Here is a 21,384-nt window from a genome sequence, read left to right as displayed (position 1 = left end):
GCAGGTCCCTGGGATACTGAATCATCTGGGGTACTGAATTGTAGTCATTAGGGAAAAGGCACAGGATTGCTTCTACGGCCAAGTCCAAAAGCAAAGCACGTTCAAGCAGCAGCAATGTATGAATTATCAGGAAGGCTGCTCCCTCTGTAAAAATGTTGCTAGCAGTAATTTTGATGGGGTTTGACAGTTGCTTGGTTTTCATTTTTAATATTACTTCCCTTAACATAAAGCTCGGGGATAACCTGCATGGACAGGCAGTTACTACCATGAGAAGCTGGATGGACCTTTTGGTCTTTTTCTCCCATCATTATTATACTACCACACCACTCCATGGCAGTGGAGTCAGAATTGAAGCGTGTGAAGTATGCTCAAGATCACTCTGACCCAAGGACAATGAATGCATTTGGGACGAAAGCTTCCAGGGAGTCTTGGCTAGCACTTGGATTGTTGCTCAGTTGTACATAGTGCAATATTTGCACAAATGTATGCAAAAATTGAAGCCTTTGAAGGCTTAAGTTGAATTAGAAAATAGCCACTGCTATTACTAGACTTAGTTTTTGGGTACTTGCCAGGTTCTTATGGCCTGGATTGGCCACTGTTGGAAACAGGAGGCTGGGCTTGATGGACCCTTGATCTGACCCAGTATGGCATGTTCTTAATCATTGAACTTGTGCATGCTCAGTTCCATCGAACCACTGAAGATATGGAGGCATATGAAAAAATTATCTTATCTGTTCTGTGTATGAAACATTTGACACCGTGGCCAGAACTTCAGTTTTACATATAGAAGCATAAAGGTTTGCCTATTTGCCAGTAAGTGGCCATCATTAAAATGTGCGCAATCATCTGTCTGATGTACCCTGTACAGGAGACTATTTGTTTGGGGATAAGGTGCAAGAGATGGCTCTGATTAAAGAGCATCAATCCAATGTATGGTTGTTGCCAGCAGTGGTGGAGTACCAATCCATCACAGCCCGGTGGCAGTACTTCTCCTATAAGCATCTATTTTTCCAGAAATATCCTTTCCGTCCTTTGCAGTCTCATTGAGCTCTTCTCACTTTCCAGCAGCAAAAGTTGCTTGCTAGAGGTCAGCATTAAATTTCATCTGCATCCAAATGGCAGATTAAATTTAATGTGGATAAGTGCAAGGTGATGCATATAGGGAAAAATAACCTATGCTATAATTACCCAATGTTGGGTTCCATATTAGGTGCTACCACCCAAGAAAGAGATCTAGGCGTCATAGTAGATAATACATTGAAATCGTCGGTTCAGTGTGCTGCCGCAGTCAAAAAAGCAAACAGAATGTTGGGAATTATTAGAAAGGGAATGGTGAATAAAATGGAAAATATCATAATGCCTCTGTATCGCTCCATGGTGAGATTGCACCTTGAATACTGTGTACAATTCTGATCGCCGCATCTCAAAAAAGATATAATTGCGATGGAGAAGGTACAGAGAAGGGCTACCAAAATGATAAGGGGAATGGAACAGCTCCCCTATGAGGAAAGACTAAAGAGGTTAGGACTTTTCAGCTTGGAGAAGAGACGGCTGAGGGGGGATATGATTGAGATGTTTAAAATCATGAGAGGTCTAGAATGGGTAGATGTGAATCGGTTATTTACTCTTTCGGATAATAGAAAGACTAGGGGGCACTCCATGAAGTTAGCATGGGGCACATTTAAAACTAATTGGAGAAAGTTCTTTTTTACTCAACGCACAATTAAACTCTGGAATTTGTTGCCAGAGGATGTTGTTAGTGCAGTTAGTATAGCTGTGTTTAAAAAAGGATTGGATAAGTTCTTGGAGGAGAAGTCCATTACCTGCTATTAGGTTCACTTAGAGAATAGCCACTGCCATTAGCAACGGTAACATGGAATAGTTTTTGGGTACTTGCCAGGTTCTTATGGCCTGGATTGGCCACTGTTGGAAACAGGATGCTGGGCTTGATGGACCCTTGGTCTGACCCAGTATGGCATGTTCTTATGTTCTTAATGTCATTCTAAAGCGCAGCAGCAGTTGCAGCTTAAGCCTGGGTCCAGTTTTTGACACTCTTGAGGCCTGCCTTCTCTAGTGGGGGTAAGGATCCAGTTTTACTTTTCAGAATAAATCCAGTGCACAAAGGACAAGTAAGTCCTGAAAATTGTGGAATATGGCTACCATTTACACTTGTCTCGTCTCTCCAAACCCACTGATGTCAGTCTTCAGTTCCAATTTCTCCAAGTCTGCTCAACTACAGTTGAAGCTGGTATTTCTTTCAGTAGAAGGCAGGTGTTCATTTCCCAATCTTTTGAAATCCCCAGAAGGTCAGGGGGATTGCATTTATGGAAGCTGAACAAATTGGTTTAAGAACAGTTTAAGGTGAGCTCCCCAGACAATTCTTCCTTCATTCATCTGAGGGATTGCATGTGTGGTTTGGATCTTAAAGATGTGCTTATGTGCACATTCTCATTCACCCCACCCACCAGACATTTCTTAGGTTTGTGATGATGGATTTGCACTAGCAATACAAAATGCTTTTTTTTTTGGCCTTTCTGTCCCCCAAGATTGTTCACAAAATGTCTACCAGTTATAGCTGCACAGTTTTTTCAGCAGGGAGCCTGGTATTCTCATACCTGGACAATTGGTTGGCGACAAGTCCATTTCCAGGAGGAGCCCTGGAGTCCCTCAAAACAACCATCCAGCTTCTCCACTCCTTGGGTTTCCTGGTCATCCTCTCCAAGTCCAACTTGATCCCGTCTCAAAGAATTCAATTCATAGGAGCCTGGATAGACTTGCTTCAGGAGAAGGCATTTCACCTGGACCGGATGGTATACACCCCAGAGTTCTAAAGGAACTCAAAAACGAAATTTCAGACCTATTAGTAAAAATTTGTAACCTATCATTAAAATCATCCATTGTACCTGAAGGGACGATCGGGAAACTACAGACCGGTTAGCCTGACTTCAGTGCCAGGAAAAATAGTGGAAAGTGTTGTAAGCATTAAAATCACAGAACATATAGAAAGACATGGTTTAATGGAACAAAGTCAGCATGGCTTTACCCAAGGCACGTCTTGCCTCACAAATCTGCTTCACTTTTTTGAAGGAGTTAACAAACATGTGGATAAAGGTGAACCGGTAGATGTAGTGTACTTGGATTTTCAGAAGGCATTTGATAAAGTTCCTCATGAGAGGCTTCTAAGAAAAGTAAAAAGTCATGGTATAGGTGGTGATGTCCTTTCGTGGATTACAAACTAGCTAAAAGACAGGAAACAGAGAGTAGACTTAAATGGACAATTTTCTCAGTGGAAGGGAGTGGGCAGTGGAGTTCCTCAGGGATCTGCATTGGGACCCTTACTTTTCAATATATTTATAAATAATCTGGAAAGAAATACGACGAGTGAGGTAATCAAATTTGCAGATGATACAAAATTGTTCAGAGAGGTTAAATCACAAGCAGATTGTGATAAATTGCTGGAAGACCTCGTGAGACTGGAAAATTGGGCATCGAAATGGCAGATGAAATTTAATGTGGATAAGTTCAAAGTAATGCATGGAGGGAAAAATAACCTATGCTATAGTTACACAATGTTAGGTTCCATATTAGGTGCTACCACCCAAGAAAGAGATCTAGGCGTCATAGTTGATAACACATTGAAATCATCGGTTCAGTGTGCTGCGGCAATCAAAAAAGCAAACAGAATGTTGGGAATTATTAGAAAGGGAATGGTGAATAAAACATAAAATGTCATAATGCCTCTGTATCGCTCCATGATGAGACCACACCTTGAATACTGTGTACAATTCTGGTCGCCGCATCTCAAAAAAGATATAATTGCGATGGAGAAGGTACAGAGAAGGGCGACCAAAATGATAAGGGGAATGGAACAGCTCCCCTATGAGGAAAGACTAAAGAGGTTAAGACTTTTCAGCTTGGAGAAGAGACAGCTGAGGGGGTATATGATAGAGGTGTTTAAAATCATGAGAGGTCTAGAACGGGTAGATGTGAATCGGTTATTTAGTCTTTCAGATAATAGAAAGACTAGGGGGCACTCCATGAAGTTAGCATGTGGCACATTTAAAACTAATCGGAGAAAGTTCTTCTTCACTCAACGCACAATTAAACTCTGGAATTTGTTGCCAGAGGACGTGGTTAGTTCAGTTAGTATAACTGTGTTTAAAAAAAGGATTGGAAAAGTTCTTGGAAGAGAAGTCCATTACCTGCTATTAATTAAATTGACTTAGAAAATAGCCACTGCTATTACTAGCAACGGTAACATGAAACAGACTTAGTTTTTGGGTACTTGCCAGGTTCTTATGGCCTGGATTGGCCACGATGGAAACAGGATGCTGGGCGTGATGGACTCTTGGTCTGACCCAGTATGGCATGTTCTTATGTTCCCATCTATACAGCCAGAATTTTGAAGGGCCTGGCAAGGTCCTTTCTACAGCAGGACTGGGAATCAGCAAGTTCGATCCTGGTTCTTCCCAGGCACTTGGCCACAGCAGTGTACATAATTTCTGTGACTCATCTGCACATGTATGGTCTTCAGTAGGTACTCTGAAGATAGTGGGATTAGTTTAATCAACTATTATCCCGCTAACCGGCCGATACAGTAAAAATCGCCCACTGTCCTGTGCACGCGATTCAGTAAGTTAATTTATTTAAATTAGGGCCCGCGGTAAAAAGAGGCGCTGGGGACACTAGCGCATCCCTAGCGCCTCTTTTTGGACAGGAGCAGCGGCTGTCAGCGAGTTTGACAGCCGACGCTCAATTTTGCCGGCGTCTGTTCTCAAACCCGCTGACAGCCATGGGTTCGGAAACCGGACGCCGGCAAAATTGAGCATCCGGTTTTCAACCTGCGAGCCACAGGCCCATTTTAAATTTTTTTTATATTTAACTTTTTTTAACTTTTGGGACTTAACTTTTTTAACTTTTTTAACTTTTTTTTTAACTTTTGTATCTCCAGAGATGAGAGCATCTCTTCAGTGGTGGATGAACCCAGAAATTCTAGCTATGGGTCTTTCACTATGCATTCCAGTGTACCAAATAACCCTATCCATCACTGTCTTTACCAGGGGGTGAGGAGTGCACACTCAGATGAATTTTCAAAGGAGTTATGCACGTAAATGTAAATACTATTGTAGCAATTTTCAAAAGCCATTTACCCATGTTAAGTGCACTTAAAACCTATTAATAATTCAATGGCATACTTTGTAGCAATTGGTGAAAACTGTTCGTGTACCTGAATTTTAGAATGGTTTGGACAAGCTCCTGGAAGAAAAGTCCATAATTAAGGTGAGCTTGGGGACAACCACTGCTTATCCCTAAGTTAAGCAGCATTAAATCTGTTTACCTTTTGGGATCCTACCAGGTACTTAAAATCTGGATTGGCCACTGTTGGAAAAAGGATACTGGGCTTGATGGGCCTAAGGTCTGACCCAGTATTACAAATCTTATGTTATAAAAGCCCATTTATACTGGTAAAATGCATTTACACAAATAAAACCCAGTTTTAAGCATACAGATGCTTTTGAAAATCAGGCCCACTGGTGCTGAATGGACCTAGGGGTCATAGTCACTAGTGGAGAGTCCTCTGGAAGTCAACCTTCTGGAACTACTAGCCATCTGTTATGCTCTGAGAGTTTCCTGTCACCTACCCTCGGGAAAGAGAATCTTGATCCAGATGGACAACCAGATAGCCATGTTCTATGTGAAAAAGCAAGGGGCCTTGTACTTGTACACCCTCTGTGAGGAAGCCCTCCAAATCTGTGGACCGGTTATCACAATGCCCATTTCCAAGTGACTTAGTATCAGTGACTATCTCAGCAGAGAGCTGTGGCCAGACGAATGGCCCTTAGATCAAGGGGTTGCGGGGGAGCACCGATAATCAACCTGTTTGCCTCAGAAGGCAACAGGAAGGTTGAGAAGTTCTGCTCTATGCAACCAAGCAGCTACTGATCAGCTTTCAATGCAGGTTTTCTTTATGCATACCCACCAGTTCCTCTTATTACCAGGAATGTCCAGAAGGTCCTTCAGGACAAGACAGAGGTAATCCTCATAGCTTTGGCCTGCCCTGACGAGCATGATATCCATCTCTCATCTGTCTATGAGTTCCATCTCCAATTCCATTGACTCTTTTCAGAAGAATAGCAGGCTTTGCAATCTATACATACCAATGCAGGCCTTAAAAGCATGGATGTTGAACACCCAGTAGTCTCCTTCTTATTCCTAGCTAAGGAAGTGGAGGATGTATTGAATTCAACTAGGAAAGCTTCAGTCAAAACATACTACAATTTCAGGTGGATGAGGTTTTTGACATGGTCCAGGACTAGCAAGCTGGATTCCTTCTCTTGTGACCTAAGGGACTTTTCAGTACTTCTTCTTTCTCTTGTCCTCAGGTTTCAACACCTCTTCAGTTAAAGTTCATTTCAATACCATTGCAGCATATCACTAGGATCCCCACACAGGATTTCCCTTTAAAATTTGACTAGGAGGGGACAGGAGGTCTAGTGTAGCTGCGTACATTGGCTCCTACTTTCAAGCAGGTGAAATGTACCCATGAAAAGTCCATGCAGGGCTTTCAGAATGAAAGCTCCACACGAATTTCCTCTTCCCTGCTCTTGCTTACCTATCCTGTTTTTGAAAACGGGTGAATGTGCCTATGCTGTGAACAGCATGAGTACTTTTTTAGTGGGATTTTACTGCAGATAATCCACTGTTTACCCTCAGGAAAAGCTTTGAAAATTGCTCTCCATAAATTAACATGGATCTGTAATCCCAATCTCTCCCGGTTTTATAAAGGGAGAATAGTGCGTAAGCTTACTATTTGTATCTACATTTAGTGTAATGTTTATTTTTCATCATTATCATTTACATGTGAACATGCTGCATGAAGGTAGTTTTGTGATTTAGGACATACTTCACAAAGCTCCCCCCCCCACGAGACACAAAATAGGAGAAACATTTAGTGCATAAAGTCCTTAATCTAATTACATAGATGCCTATTGTGATTTGGGATTCCTAGGTATTCATTCTGGCTTCCCTGACCCTATAAAAGATTTTCTTTTGATAAATGTCCAATGCAAAGACCAATCCAGACATGTGAGTTATATCATCCTACCAGCAGATGAAGATGGCAACCACAGCCTTTTCAGTGACATCAGTATATCACTAGGATCCCCAACAGAATGCAGAGGAAGGAGAAATTAGTACTTACCTGATAATTTCCTTTCCTCGAAGGAAGGCAGGCCAATCCACCCTGGGCTGCCTACTTGCTTTTAGTTCATCCTTTATATGTGAACAATGAAGAGTGTTATTTATGAACATTCATTTGAAGGACTGATAAGTAGTTACATACCCAGCCCCTAAGATTAATTGATGTTAACTTTTTTGCTAAGCTCAGTGTTTCCCAGTTGGTTGGAAGCATGAGTGGTTAACTGTTAATAGTCACATTCAAATATATTCAGTTTGTCCACAGTTTGGCTTTTCTAGAGATACTGGCAGGCTGATGTCGGGGCAGGGCTGTATGTCAGTGACATCAGCAAGTCAACTTTACTCCATCTCCATGTGCTGGTAGGAGTGCATAACCCTCTGGTGTGAATTGGATGCCTTCCTTAGAGGATTGCAAATTATCAGGTAAATAGTAATTTCTCCTTAATGATTCAACTTTGATATGTCACTTTAACTTTTCTTCCAGTGACAGTGAAGAGCTAATGATGGCACAACTTCTCGATCTGGGTCCTTTGGCAGTGATAGTGAATGCAGTTAGTTGGCAGGACTATCTTGGTGGCATCATCCAGCATCACTGCTCAAGTGGAGAAGCAAATCATGCAGTTCTCATTACGGGCTTTGACAGAACAGGTAAAGCATTGCTGCATTTGATTCATAGTATGCTAGCATTATTTTCCATTGTATATCGTTATATTCAGAAAGGGAAATGAAAGATGCTTAGAAGGTCTTTTGGATTAAATAAAAATCTATGTGGGCCTTTGATATTTAATACAGTGTTTCCCAACCTTTTCATGCCAAAGGCACACCTACATTAACAAAAATATTGTGTGGCATACCAGCTTCCATAGAGAAGGCAGTGTAGATAAGAAGACTCATATGACCAAAAGAAGAGCTAGGAAAGCACTGAAGTGCCCACGAGTCTGTCTTCCAAATTTTAAAACAAAGGGGGAGAGAGGGCGAAGACACACATGAACCCTCCAAAATGGACCCAGCACCCTCTCTATAAAAATGGAGGAGAAGGGAGAAGTTGCTGTGGTGCAGGCAGCCAGCTCAGTTAGTTAACCCTGGATATCACATGCAGCTGCCAGAGTTCCTCCATTGCTGTTGCTCCCAATGCTCAGAATGAATCACATCCAGTGCTCAATGCACACTCTTCCTGTCTCATTCAGTCTGGGGAAGAGGCAGAGACTAGAAGGACTCAAAGACAGAGGGGGATGAGCTGCTGTGTGCAATGTTTGTACTGCACAAAGTGGGTCTCGGCTATCCGTGCCCTGCATGTTGTGCATTATTTATTTATTTATTTAGAACATATCTAACCTGTACTGTTCATGATTCTAGGAGGAGTACAAAGCATACTCATCAGATTCAAACAGGCGACAATCAGAAAATGGCAGAACATGTATCATTTATGCACAAGATAAAATTGTTGCTAGTAGGGTGTACATAAATCAGTTATGAATGTTCCATTCATCACCGGTTTTTAGACTCTCTTTGAATGTCTTTAATCATGGTTCTGCCTGCATTTTATCAGGAAGGGAATTCCAAAGCTGAGGCTCAGCCACCGAAAAAGTCTCTCCCATGTTTTTACTAACCTACTCTGTCAAGAGGAGGCACATCTAACACATTTTGCTCCTAGGATCTTATAAACCACTACTGGGGATGAAACCCTGGTGAATTGTCCTAATTCACTGTCCCAGTAGTAGTTTACAATCTCAGTGCTCTAAGAGGTTTATATATATCTTTCAAAACTGAGCTGACCCAGTTTGGAGTATCCCCACTCATTGCTCTATGGATGAGGGATACAATCCTGAATTGAACATGCCACTGTATCGGAAGCTAATTAAGAGAATATAACACAGATGTGATATGTTCCCTCAAGGCAACTTCTGTTAGTACCTTGGCATCTGAGTTCTGCACCTCCTGCAAGGCCTTTATTGCAGCTACCAGTAATCCAATATAGATCAAGCTGCAGTAGCCAAAACCTGATATGGATAAGGCCTGGAGGATGATCTGGAAATCAGGGGCAGTTAAAAAAGATGTAAGTTTTTGCAATGTGCACAGTTTGAAAAATGACTTAACTTGTATTTAGGCTCAAGAAAAACTCCTAAACTCTTTACATGTTAGAAAACTGGGATTAGCCATTCCAAATTGAAAGGATGAAGGGGATGAAGGAATCTTAGAAGACGGAAATCTACTCATGGATATTCGACAGTAGATTCATGTTTCCCCTAAATTCAACATGAGTTGTTGTCATTTCCTGATAGCAGTTAGACATTGGAACACTATAATCGGCGCATCATACAAGGAGAATACAGGAAGAAATAACTGAATGTCATTTGCAAGCAGTCTGTATCAGACTCCTAGATTACCTTACTTTGGGGGATCATGCTATCGCTAGGAAGAAGAGACATGCCTGATTACATATGTTCTCAAAAAGGAGTTCTTACAAGTTTAAGAGCCACTACTAGTGTCGCTTGTGTCTGCAAAGTGCTGAGAGCGGAGCCCAGGTGCTGGTCTGGATCTGAGCATCAGGCAGTAGTGACTTTTCCATGGCACACCTGATCAAGTTTGAAAGCATATCAATGTGCCATGGCACATTGGTTAGAAAACACTGATTTAATAGCGTTACTGTAACAGAGGACTCAATTCACTCAAATTCAGGACTTTCTAGAAAATTCTAGTAGAAATATTGTGTTATAGAAAGTTGACTCTGAGGTGCTACTGTTGCATCCGTCGGTCTCAGATGGCTTCGACCTCTGTGCCTCACCTTTCTTCTCAAACCTTGGGAAGATGGCTGCTGCCGCATCTTCATGCCGCTCTCTCCGGTGTCCCCGGATAGGCCACGGTGACGGTGTTCACCATGATTTTCCTGAGGGTCTCCTAAGGTGCACACGCCACCCACGTCTTTATCCACATAATGGCGGAAACATCGGAGTTGTCCCCTCCGAGTGACGTCATCACATCCTGGTATTTAGCCTGCCCTTCGTTTGCTAACAAACTGAATTAGCAAGGATTGGATTGGATTGCCTCTGGTCTAAGCTGCTCTGCCGTTTCCCAGCTGCTGCAGGAAGCTCTCTATGCCCTTCGGGGTAATTCCTCACTAACCTGGGTACCCACTCCTCTGCTCTATTTCAGGTACCTATCTTGGGATATCGGGTACTCGCTCCTCGAGGGCCTGCTCTCCCTAATCTGGTGCCTGCCACTGAATAACTTCTGCCTGCCAGGACCTTCAACCATACAGCTTCTGCTTCAGTGAGTACTAACCCTTTCAGTCTGTCTCAGCTTCAGCGCTCTGTGTCTACATCCGGGACCTGTCCCTGCAGTGCCGCGCAGCCTATCACCTACTCGAGTGTGAGAGTGGTCTCCTCTGCTGAAGACCCCTGGACTACTTCACTGAGTTACCTTCACTGCTGTCTGCTCCTCGGGCAGTACCATCGAGCTGTACAATAAATACAACTTCTCTGTGTCTGCGTGTATAGAGTCTAGCCTAGTACTGCGGTTCCTCACGGGGCTCCTCCCCGTGAGAGTGGCCATCACCGCAGTACCCAAGAATCCACTCCAACACCTCAAAACCCAAACAGCTACATATCTAGGAAAAGTCTAAATCCCCGTTCCTGCAACAGTTTTGGCTGGTTTGCCAGTATGAATTTTGCAGCACAATATCAATCTTAAGAACATAAGAAAATGCCATACTAGGTCAGACCAAGGGTCCATCAAGCCCAGCATCCTGTTTCCAACAGTGGCCAATCCAGGCCATAAGAACCTGGCAAGTACCCAAAAACTAAGTCTATTCCATGTTACCATTGCTGATGGCAGTGGCTATTCTCTAAGTGAACTTAATAGCAGGTAATGGACTTCTCCTCCAAGAACTTATCCAATCCTTTTTTAAACACAGCTATACTAACTGCACTAACCACATCCTCTGGCAACAAATTCCAGAGTTTAATTGTGCGTTGAGTAAAAAAGAACTTTCTCCGATTGGTTTTAAATGTGCCCCATGCTAACTTCATGGAGTACCCCCTAGGCTTTCTACTATCCGAAAGAGTAAATAACCGATTCACATCTACCCGTTCTAGACCTCTCATGATTTTAAAGACCTCTATCATATCCCCCCTCAGTCGTCTCTTCTCCAAGCTGAAAAGTCCTAACCTCTTTAGTCTTTCCTCATAGGGGAGTTGTTCCATTCCCCTTATCATTTTGGTCGCCCTTCTCTGTACCTTCTCCATCACAATTATATCTTTTTTGAGATGCGGCGACCAGAATTGTACACAGTATTCAAGGTGCGGTCTCACCATGGAGCGATACAGAGGCATTATGACATTTTCCGTTTAATTCACCATTCCCTTTCTAATAATTCCCAACATTCTGTTTGCTTTTTTGACTGCTGGAGCACACTGAACCGACGATTTCAATGTGTTATCCACTATGACGCCTAGATCTCTTTCTTGGGTGGTAGCACCTAATATAGAACCCAACATTGTGTAATTATAGCATGGGTTATTTTTCCCTATATGCATCACCTTGCACTTATCCACATTAAATTTCATCTGCCATTTGTATGCCCAATTTTCCAGTCTCACAAGGTCTTCCTGCAATTTATCACAATCTGCTTGTGATTTAACTACTCTGAACAATTTTGTGTCATCTGCAAATTTGATTATCTCACTTGTCATATTTCTTTCCAGATCATTTATAAATATATTGAAAAGTAAGGGTCCCAATACAGATCCCTGAGGCACTCCACTGTCCACTCCCTTCCACTGAGAACATTGTCCATTTAATCCTACTCTCTGTTTCCTGTCTTTTAGCCAGTTTGCAATCCATGAAAGGACATCACCACCTATCCCATGACTTTTTACTTTTCCTAGAAACCTCTCATAAGGAAGGGCAACCAAAATGATAAAGGGGATGGAACAGCTCCCCTATGAGGAAAGGCTGAAGAGGTTAGGGCTGTTCAGCTTGGAGAAGAGACGGCTGAGGGGGGATATCATAGAGGTCTTTAAGATCATGAGAGGTCTTGAACGAGTAGATGTGACTCGGTTATTTACACTTTCGAATAATAGAAGGACTAGGGGGCATTCCATGAAGTTAGCAAGTAGCACATTTAAGACTAATCGGAGAAAATTCTTTTTCACTCAACGCACAATAAATCTCTGGAATTTGTTGCCAGAGGATGTGGTTAGTGCAGTTAGTGTAGCTGGGTTCAAAAAAGGTTTGGATAAGTTCTTGGAAGAGAAGTCCATTAACTGCTATTAATCAAGTTTACTTAGGGAATAGTCACTGCTATTAATTGCATCAGTAGCATGGGATCTTCTAGGTGTTTGGGTAATTGCCAGGTTCTTGTGGCCTGGTTTGGCCTCTGTTGGAAACAGGATGCTGGGCTTGATGGACCCTTGGTCTGACCCAGCATGGCAATTTCTTATGTTCTTATGTTCTTTGTCAAACGCCTTCTGAAAATCTAAGTATACTATATCTACCGGTTCACCTTTATCCACATGTTTATTAACTCCTTCAAAAAAGTGAAGCAGATTTGTGAGGCAAGACTTGCCCTGGGTAAAGCCATGCTGACTTTGTTCCATTAAACCATGTCTTTCTATATGTTCTGTTATTTTGATGTTTAGAACACTTTCCACTATTTTTCCTGGAACTGAAGTCAGGCTAACCGGTCTGTAGTTTCCCGGATCGCCCCTGGAGCCCTTTTTAAATATTGGGGTTACATTTGCTATCCTCCAGTCTTCAGGTACAATGGATGATTTTAATAATAAGTTACAAATTTGTACTAATAGGTCTGAAATTTCATTTTTAGTTCCTTCAGAACTCTGGGGTGTATACCATCTGGTCCGGGTGATTTACTACTCTTCAGTTTGTCAATCAGGCCTACCACATCTTCTAGGTTCACCATGATTTGATTCAGTCCATCTGAATCATTACCCATGAAAACCTTCTCCATTATGGGTACCTCCCCAACATCCTCTTCAGTAAACACTGAAGCAAAGAAATCATTTAATCTTTCTGCAATCGCCTTATCTTCTCTAAGTGCCCCTTTAACCCCTCGATCATCTAACGGTCCAACTGACTCCCTCACAGGCTTTCTGCTTCGGATATATTTTTAAAAGTTTTTACTGTGAGGTTTTGCCTCTACAGCCAACTTCTTTTTAAATTCTCTCTTAGCCTGTCTTATCAATGTACATTAGGGATGTGCTTCATTTTCTTTAATTTTTGTTTTTTTATTGCTGCTTTCTTTAGTTTAATTTTAACAATTGTTATTGTAAAATGTATTTTTAGTGTGCACTAACTAAAAATAGTGCACTTTAATTTGACTTATTGCTCATTATTTCAAGTTAGTATGTGCTATTTTTGAATTAGTGCACATTAAAAATTAAAAGAATAAAAATTGTGGAGGGCTTTTGTAGTTTCTTATTAAGCACGACATAAAACAACAATTTAGACAATGTTGTTTCAATATCTACTATACATGAACTTCATTGTCCTTTATGGAAATGATTTTCAAAAGTACCTTCAATAATGAAAAGTCTGCTTTGCATCAGTTCTGAAACAGAAAATATTAACATACTTTCCCTTTCAAAAATGCCCCTGGAAAAAGGACCCTTAGCCATTTCCACATCCTTTTTCTCTTGAAAAAAACACATGTAAATTTGAAAATTGATTCCATGCACGTTATTTCTCTCCCCTGACATAAACGCGGCCCCACAGAAATCTACTTTGTCCCTGGCTAGGGGCATGTATGCTCTTCATCCTTGTACGTACTTTTAGCCAAGTAAGGAATGAGAAGTTTTCAGATAACCAGTTTACCCAGGTAAATGGCTTCTCAAAATTGCCTTCCCTTTAATATATAAAGCATCTCTGCAACATCTGCAGCAATCTGATGGTGGATGGTATTCTAAAGAATGCTTCCCTTTATTTAAAATTTAAAAGGTCTTCTCCATAGAAAGCAGGAAAAATAAGTCACACAAGTGGATGACATCGTACGACAGCACTGAAATGGAAGAGTTCTCTGGGAACCCAGAAAAACCAAGAAGGTTTTTATGAGCATTTATTTATTTTATTTATTTATTTAAAAACTTTTAATATACCGACATTTGTGGAGCACATCAGGCCGGTTTACAAAAATCTTAGAAAGGCAGAAAATACAATGAACATGGTGGGGGAAGAGGGGAGCAGTCGAGAAAAGGGAGGAGAGGGGGCAGGGGCGAGCACAGCTGGAAAGGATAGGGCAGTAGAGCGAGAAGAGAAAGGAACCATAATAAATCGGAATGCAAAGAGAACAATATGCAGCAATTTCTTAAAAAGATAGCTATACAGGGGAGAGTTAATTTACATCATTTCCAAGATTCCTCTCAAGGGGGCGGAGGAAAAAGAGGCAGGGGAGGCTGGGAGAGTTACAGAGGGTAGGGGGAAGGAAGGGGAGCAAGGCTATGTCTGGTTGACATCCGGGTAGGCTTGCCTGGGTTGACATCGGGTAGGCTTGCCAGCAGCATGGGTTTTCCCACCTAGCTGCTGCCATGTGATTATCCTCACTCTTTTATAGCAAGAAAGCCATCAACTGTACAGAGGAGGAGGACTGGATTTGTCCTGCTCTCAATGGAAAATACTTGTTACAGGTAAGCAAGTTTGCTTTCTCCGTGGGCAAGCAGAACAGTAATCAGTCAAAAAAGTGGGGAACCCAAGCTGAGGGTTGCCAATAAGTATGTTTTTATATCTGCATTGATAGAGACTAGAGCAGGGGTAGGCAGCTCCAGCCCTAAAGTGCCACAAACTGGTCTGGTTTGCAGGGCATCCACAATGAATATGCATAAGATATATTTGCATACACTGCATTCATTGTGTATATACTGCATTCATTGTGCATATTCTAAAAACCAGATCTGTTTTTGGCACTCCAGGACCCACATTGCCTATCTCTGGGCTAGGGGAGAGTGGAAGGAATTAGTTAAATAAGCTTTAGAGAGCTGCTTGGCCAAAACTGCTGTCTTGACATGAAGCATTTTCTAAGCAGAAATGAGTAGTGAAGGTGTGGATAATAGACCAGATGGAAGCTTTGCAGATTTCTTCTCTGGAAGCAGAGCAGAGATGGTCTAAGGATGCTGCCACAGCTCTGTCCTGATGACCTTTTATCTTATTTTGAAGTTGATGTTCTCATGGATTATAACAATAAAAAATGCAATCAGAAATCTAGGTAGAAAATGTGTTTTGTAACTGTTAACCCTTTTTTCACTGGGTTGAAGGAGATGAACATGTGTAAAGATTTTCTGTAAAACTTTGATCTCTCCAAATAGAAAAAGCTGTTCTGCAGTATAAGCTATAAAGAGCCTGTTCACCTTTATTGGCACATGGTTTCGGTTGTTGGCAATACAATGGATTGATTCAAGTGAACTTGAGACTTTTGGCAGAAATTTAGAATGAGTTTTCAAACCACCTTTGTTTAAAATTTGGGTATATGGAGAACATGAAATGAGTGCTTTTAACTCACCTACTTTGTGGGCAGAAGGTACAGCTATCAAAAATAAAACCTTCCAGGAAAGACATTTTAGTTCTACTCTGGCTAGAGGCTCGAAAGGTAATTTAATGAGCTGAGCTAGAATTCTATTTACATCCCAAGGAATAGGAGGTTCTCTACGGGCGAAGATGATTCTTGCAGCTGTAGACTGCTGAGGAATAGGAATGCCTCTTAAATCCTGGTGGTATGCTTCTATGGCAATCGGGTAAAATCTGAATTATTTTTCAATCCTGATTCAGAAAGTCTTAGCAGGTATTGGTTACACACACTTTAGTACATTCAACGTACTCAGACATGGAGTTTGGGTCAAGTACAGGAATGCATAAACCATGTGGACATTGTATAGTGTGAAACCATACTTTTACTGCAACTGAATTTGTATACCCCTTCTCTAAGAAAGTTTATCAATTGTATAATGACACAGATTGCAATTCTCAGGGGGTTGTGTATATAATTAGCTGCCCGTGTGAAAAACTATATGTGGGGAAGACTTCCCGAAAAATTAAAACCCGCATTATTGAACATAAATCTTCTATAAAGACAGGTAAGGAGAAAGCTCCTTTGGTTTCACATTGGATGCAGTTTTCACACACAGTGTCAGATATACGATTTATGATAATTGATGTTGTTAAACCCACGGTGAGGAGAGGGGATCTTGCGATCACCTTGGTTAGAAGGGAACAAAAGTCAATATATACCCTTGACACCGTCTCTCCGGCTGGGTTGAATGCTGAACTTGAGTGGCACCACTTTCTTTGATATCTCATATGTCATGGTCCTCCTCAACTGTGATTGGTTGAAAAATTCCCATCAGCCCCGTGGGCACTTTTTGGCGCCACAATTGAGGGTTTAAATGGCTGTCAGTGTTATATAGCGAAGGCGCTCCTGTATCAAGAATTGGGATTTATTAACAAAGGTATGTTTTCTGTTCTTGGTTTATAACATGATATTGTCATGCCTGGTTGCCCAACAATATTCTGGTCAGTGTTTATGTATTTGTGTTCTAACAGATCTTGTTGTAAAAAATTGGCCCCCCCACCCCCGAAGCAGCCGGATGGGCGAAACACGGTCCGTGTCGGGGGACTGCTGTATAAATTTGCAATTACTATGAAGGAGTTGCCGTATTGAAGAATAAATTATTATATGAAAGCTGTGACCAGAAAAGACTATTTTTGCACTTATATGTGTCGAATTATAGCTGCTAAGTGCAATTTTTGCTCCTGTGTGTGTTTCAAAATACAATTCTAAACATTTATCATGAATTGCCTTACGACCGTTTTGGGCATATTGCACAGCTTAAAGCAAGGAAAAAAGGTGTAGTTATTTCCGGTGTTAAAACTGTGCGATAGCATGCATTATGCTATCACACGGTGTGATACTGCCCCTCATTTTCATAAATCCCGCCCAAACTCCTCCCTAATCCTGCTCCTTCCCAAAATTTGCATTCACACCGTGCGCTAGCATTATTATCGCATATGTTAATACCTTAAATCATACATGCCAGGCAACCGGGAGCCAATATAGTTTGAATAATAATGGTGATACATGCTCTCGTAATGAGGCACCTGTTACCAAGCATACATGGAATTTTGAACTAACTGCAAAGTGTTTAACATTGATGATGGAAACCCAAGGTAGACTGGGTTAAAGTAATCTAGTGATGATAAAATGAATGCTTGGGTAATGATGCCGAAGCCAGATGGCTTAAGAGTGGCAACGAAGCATCCTCATTTTAAAGTATGAGGACTGAATAACTGAATTAATCTTTGGGCAGAATGAGAGGGAAGAGTCGACCAGGACTTCCAAGTTGCAGGCTTGTATAGGAATTGGGATTGACTGACCTTCAGAAGTTTGAGTCGATAGTCTGATAGACTATTTTTTTCCACCAATAGTGTAGCCTTCCGAACATCTCTTTTTTTTTTAGCATACAGCTCAGAGATGTACTTGGATTGTTTAAGACAAAATGTCCTAACCGGGGCCTGAGCATCTAATATGTTATGTAATATTGATTGCCATTTCATTACAAGACTGGAGACATCAACACTAAATGGCAGATGGAGATTTGGAATTCTCTGGTTTCACAGTTGATCTGAATTGATTGGGAGCTGCCTGAGTGTACCTTAAAGGATTCTGACACCCTATGAAAAATAATACAAACTTGTTTTATCAGGCAACTCACTAAATAATGGTCTGACAAAAGTACGTCTGGGTACCTACAATTGAAGGCTTCGCTATGAAGCCAACTGGTGTGTACAAAATTAAGATCCATGATATGACCTCGCCGGTGTGTTGGCTTATCCAGAAACTGAGACCAACCAAAGGCTTGCATAGAAGTCATCAAAACTTTATATGTAGTTGATGAAGGTTGAGCATCAGTGTACAGCTTAAAATCACCTAAAATAATCACATTTTTTAGATCAGCCTTACAAAATAAGAACATAAGATTTGCCATACTGAGTCAGACCAAAGGTCCATCAAGCTCAGTATCCTGTTTCCAACAGTAGCCAAGCCAGGTCACAAGTACCTAGCAGGATCCCAAGGGATAGATAGATTCCAAGTTGCTTATCCCAAGAATAAGCAGTGGATTTCTTCTACTCTTCCTTAATAATGGTTAATGGACTTTTCCTCCAGGAAATTGTCCAAACCTTTTTTAAACGCAGCTACACTAATAGGTTTCACCATATCCTCTGGCAACGAATTCCAGGGGTTAATTATGCATTGAGTAATAAAATACTTTCTCTTATTAATTTTAAATGTATTACTTAGTAACTTCATTGTGTGTCCCCTGGTCTTTGTACTTTTCAAAAGAGTAAACAACTGATTAACATTTACTAATTTCATGGTACTCAGTATTTTATAGACCTTTGTCATATCTGCCCTCATCCGTCTCTTCTCCAAGCTGAAGAATCCTAGCTTCTTTAGCCTTTTTTCATAGGGGAATTGTTCCATCCCCTTTATCATTTTAGTCGCCCTTCTCTGTACCTTTTCTAATAGAGATGAGCTTCGTTTTTCTGGCTTGGGTCGGGTTTCGGTTCGGGCGCTTCGTGGGAAAACTCTCATTTTTTACCAAAAACAAAACTGGAACCCGAAACTGGAAAAACGAATAAAAAAAAAACACGAATCGGGGAAAAAACCGGGAATCGGGAAAAAAACCACCCCAACCCTTAAATTTTACTTTCTTACACCCCTCACCACCCTGATCCCTCCCCAAGACTTATTAAAAGTCCCTGGTGATCCAGCGGGGTCCCGCGGGCGATCTCTCCCTCCATGCCATTGGGCTGTCGAGCCTGCTATGACTCAAAATGCCCTTACGATGTCACAGGGGCTATCGGTGCCATTGGTCAGCCCCTGTCACATGCTCCTACCACTACACTGGAAGACCGTTGGGGGGGGAGGAGGAAGGATGTTTCTGAGCAAGTGCCGTCATTGTACAGATAGCGGGTGAGAAAAGGAATCAAGAAGGATTCAAATAGGAGGGACAGCCATGGAGGTGGGAAGGAAGGATTCAGATAGCAGGGACAGTCATGGGGGAAGCAGGGAAGGATTCAGATAGCAGGGACAGTCAAGGGGGAAGCAGGGAAGGATTCAGACAGTAGGAGCAGCCATGAGGGAGGGAAGGATTCAGACAGCATGGACAGGCTTTGTAAAGGGAGGGAAGGATTCAGACAGCAGGGACAGCCATGGGGCGGGAGGGAAGTATTCAGATAGCAAAGGCAGCCATGGGGGAGGGAGGAAAAGATTCAAACAGGGGGGGCAGACATGAGGGAGGGATGGAAGGATTCAGACAGCAGGGACAGCCATTAGAATAATGACATCTTACCCTCAGGAAAATGAGCTCTGAGAAGAAAAAGAGAGCATTTTATACCACATTTCTGAAACTGAAAGTTATAGGCAAAAGAGGCCAATAATTCTGTAACTGCAAGAGAATTTCACATTAGTGAAAAACTCATCAGAGATTGGCGAAAAAATGAAGAAAAGCTGCTAGAAATGCCAAAGTAAAAAAAAACCTTACATTTCAAAATTGCGCCTTTTGAAGAAATGGAAAAGGATTTTGAATGACGGGTAATGGACTGCAAACAGAATGGCTACATTGTGACTCGCTTGAGCATTAGAATTCATTCCCTTCAAATGGCAAAAGAAGAAAAATATTCAGCGACCAATGGTCTGTAGGAATTCACAGCAGTGTCTGGTTGGTGTTCGCAGTTCATGAACCAATAAAAACTGTGCCTTCGTCAGCATATAAAGATTTCACAGAAACTGCTTAAAGAGCTTGATGAAAAGATCTGTTTGTTCAACAAATTCATTATTTAGCAGAAAATAAAGAATCATTTTGATATGAATAACATTGAAAACACCTATGACATTTGATATGCCTGGCAATTGCACTGTAGCTGGTGCTGGTGAGAAGACCCATTTCACGGTCTTGCCTGGCAGATGGCATAAAACTGCGTCCGGTGATAATATTCAAGAGAAAAATGATGCCAAAGAACCTAAAATTTCCAGCAGGTGTAACTGTTCAGGTTCATCCTAAAGACTGGATGGATGAGGAGGGAACGAAATAGTGGCTGTGTGATGTGTGGTGTAGGCGACCAAGATCAAGGCTAAGAAAATGACTGTAACTATTGGTGTGGGATATGTTCCGCACACATATAACAGAGGATGTGAAGGACGATGCAAAGAAAATGGCAATCACATTAGCAGTGATTCCAGGAGGTCTGACATCAATGCTCTAGCCATTAAATGTCTGTATCAACAAGCCTTTGAAGGACCAATTGTAGTATATGTGGCAACAATGGATGTCTTCTGGTCAAGAAAAGTTAACGAAAGGAGGGAACCTGATGAAACCAGACATTGATTTGGTAGTGAAATGGATAAAAAATGCCTGGGAGTCATTTCCACCAGAAGTGGTCAAAAAGTAATTCCTAAAGTGCGGCATTAGCAATGCTATGGATGGATCAGAAGATGACGCCATCTATAAAGACAAAGTCAACTCAGAATTGGATGATGATTCAATAGATGGAGACAGCGAAGACAATATTTATGCTGATGGCATCACCAAAGAACAGTTCCACAATTTTATTCGGATATTCCAATGATGAAGAATTGGACATGGAAGGATTCAAACAGCAGGGACAGCCAGGGGGGAGGGAGGCAAGGATTCATACAGCAGGGATGTTTTCTTAAGTTGTTAAATGATGTTTCTTATGAGACACTTTTTTCTGCTTTTAAAAAATAAATAAAAGCGATTTTCTTACGTTATTGGTTTTTTCTTAGTATGATTTCACATTTTCATAAGCCCCCTAGGTTTTGCCCTCGACTTAGCCATGGGTAACAGATAATTCTTGATTTTAGGGCCCAAAAATGCCCTCGAATTATACATGAGACTGACATATACACGAGCATATAGGTACCTTTTTCCAGGACTTTTGCGGTAGCCATAGGAGCCAGAAGGCTAGCATGGCTTCAGACATCAGGCCTTTAAGAGGATGCTCACAAAAACCTGGCTAGAGGAACAGGATCTTTCAGTCTATGTCTAGAGGCTTGCAGGATATGGAAATGGGCAATTTTGCAAAAAATGACCCTCATGGCTGTCCTACTTTCCAGGTAACAGACACATTAAGTCGCCAACTATAACCACAGTAGAAGTCATT

At 41.6% G+C, this 21,384-nt stretch overlaps 1 protein-coding gene across 3 annotated transcripts in view; it reads left to right on the top strand.

The window, feature by feature from the left end:
* CTSO (cathepsin O) overlaps nt 1-21,384 on the top strand; it is a 106,347-nt gene that overhangs the window by 69,637 nt on the left and 15,326 nt on the right. For 2 of the 3 annotated variants that reach the window (XM_029614557.1, XM_029614640.1), the window contains one exon: nt 7,682-7,845. The exons of the other annotated variant lie outside the window; for it this stretch is intronic. In XM_029614557.1, coding sequence (XP_029470417.1) covers nt 7,682-7,845 — 164 coding nt within the window. The remainder of the gene's footprint in view (nt 1-7,681; nt 7,846-21,384) is intronic. 3 annotated transcript variants of the gene reach the window in all.

This window comes from Rhinatrema bivittatum, chromosome 1, assembly GCF_901001135.1.
Source record: "Rhinatrema bivittatum chromosome 1, aRhiBiv1.1, whole genome shotgun sequence".
NCBI lineage: Eukaryota > Metazoa > Chordata > Amphibia > Gymnophiona > Rhinatrematidae > Rhinatrema > Rhinatrema bivittatum.
This window is presented reverse-complemented; position numbering and strand designations above follow the sequence as displayed.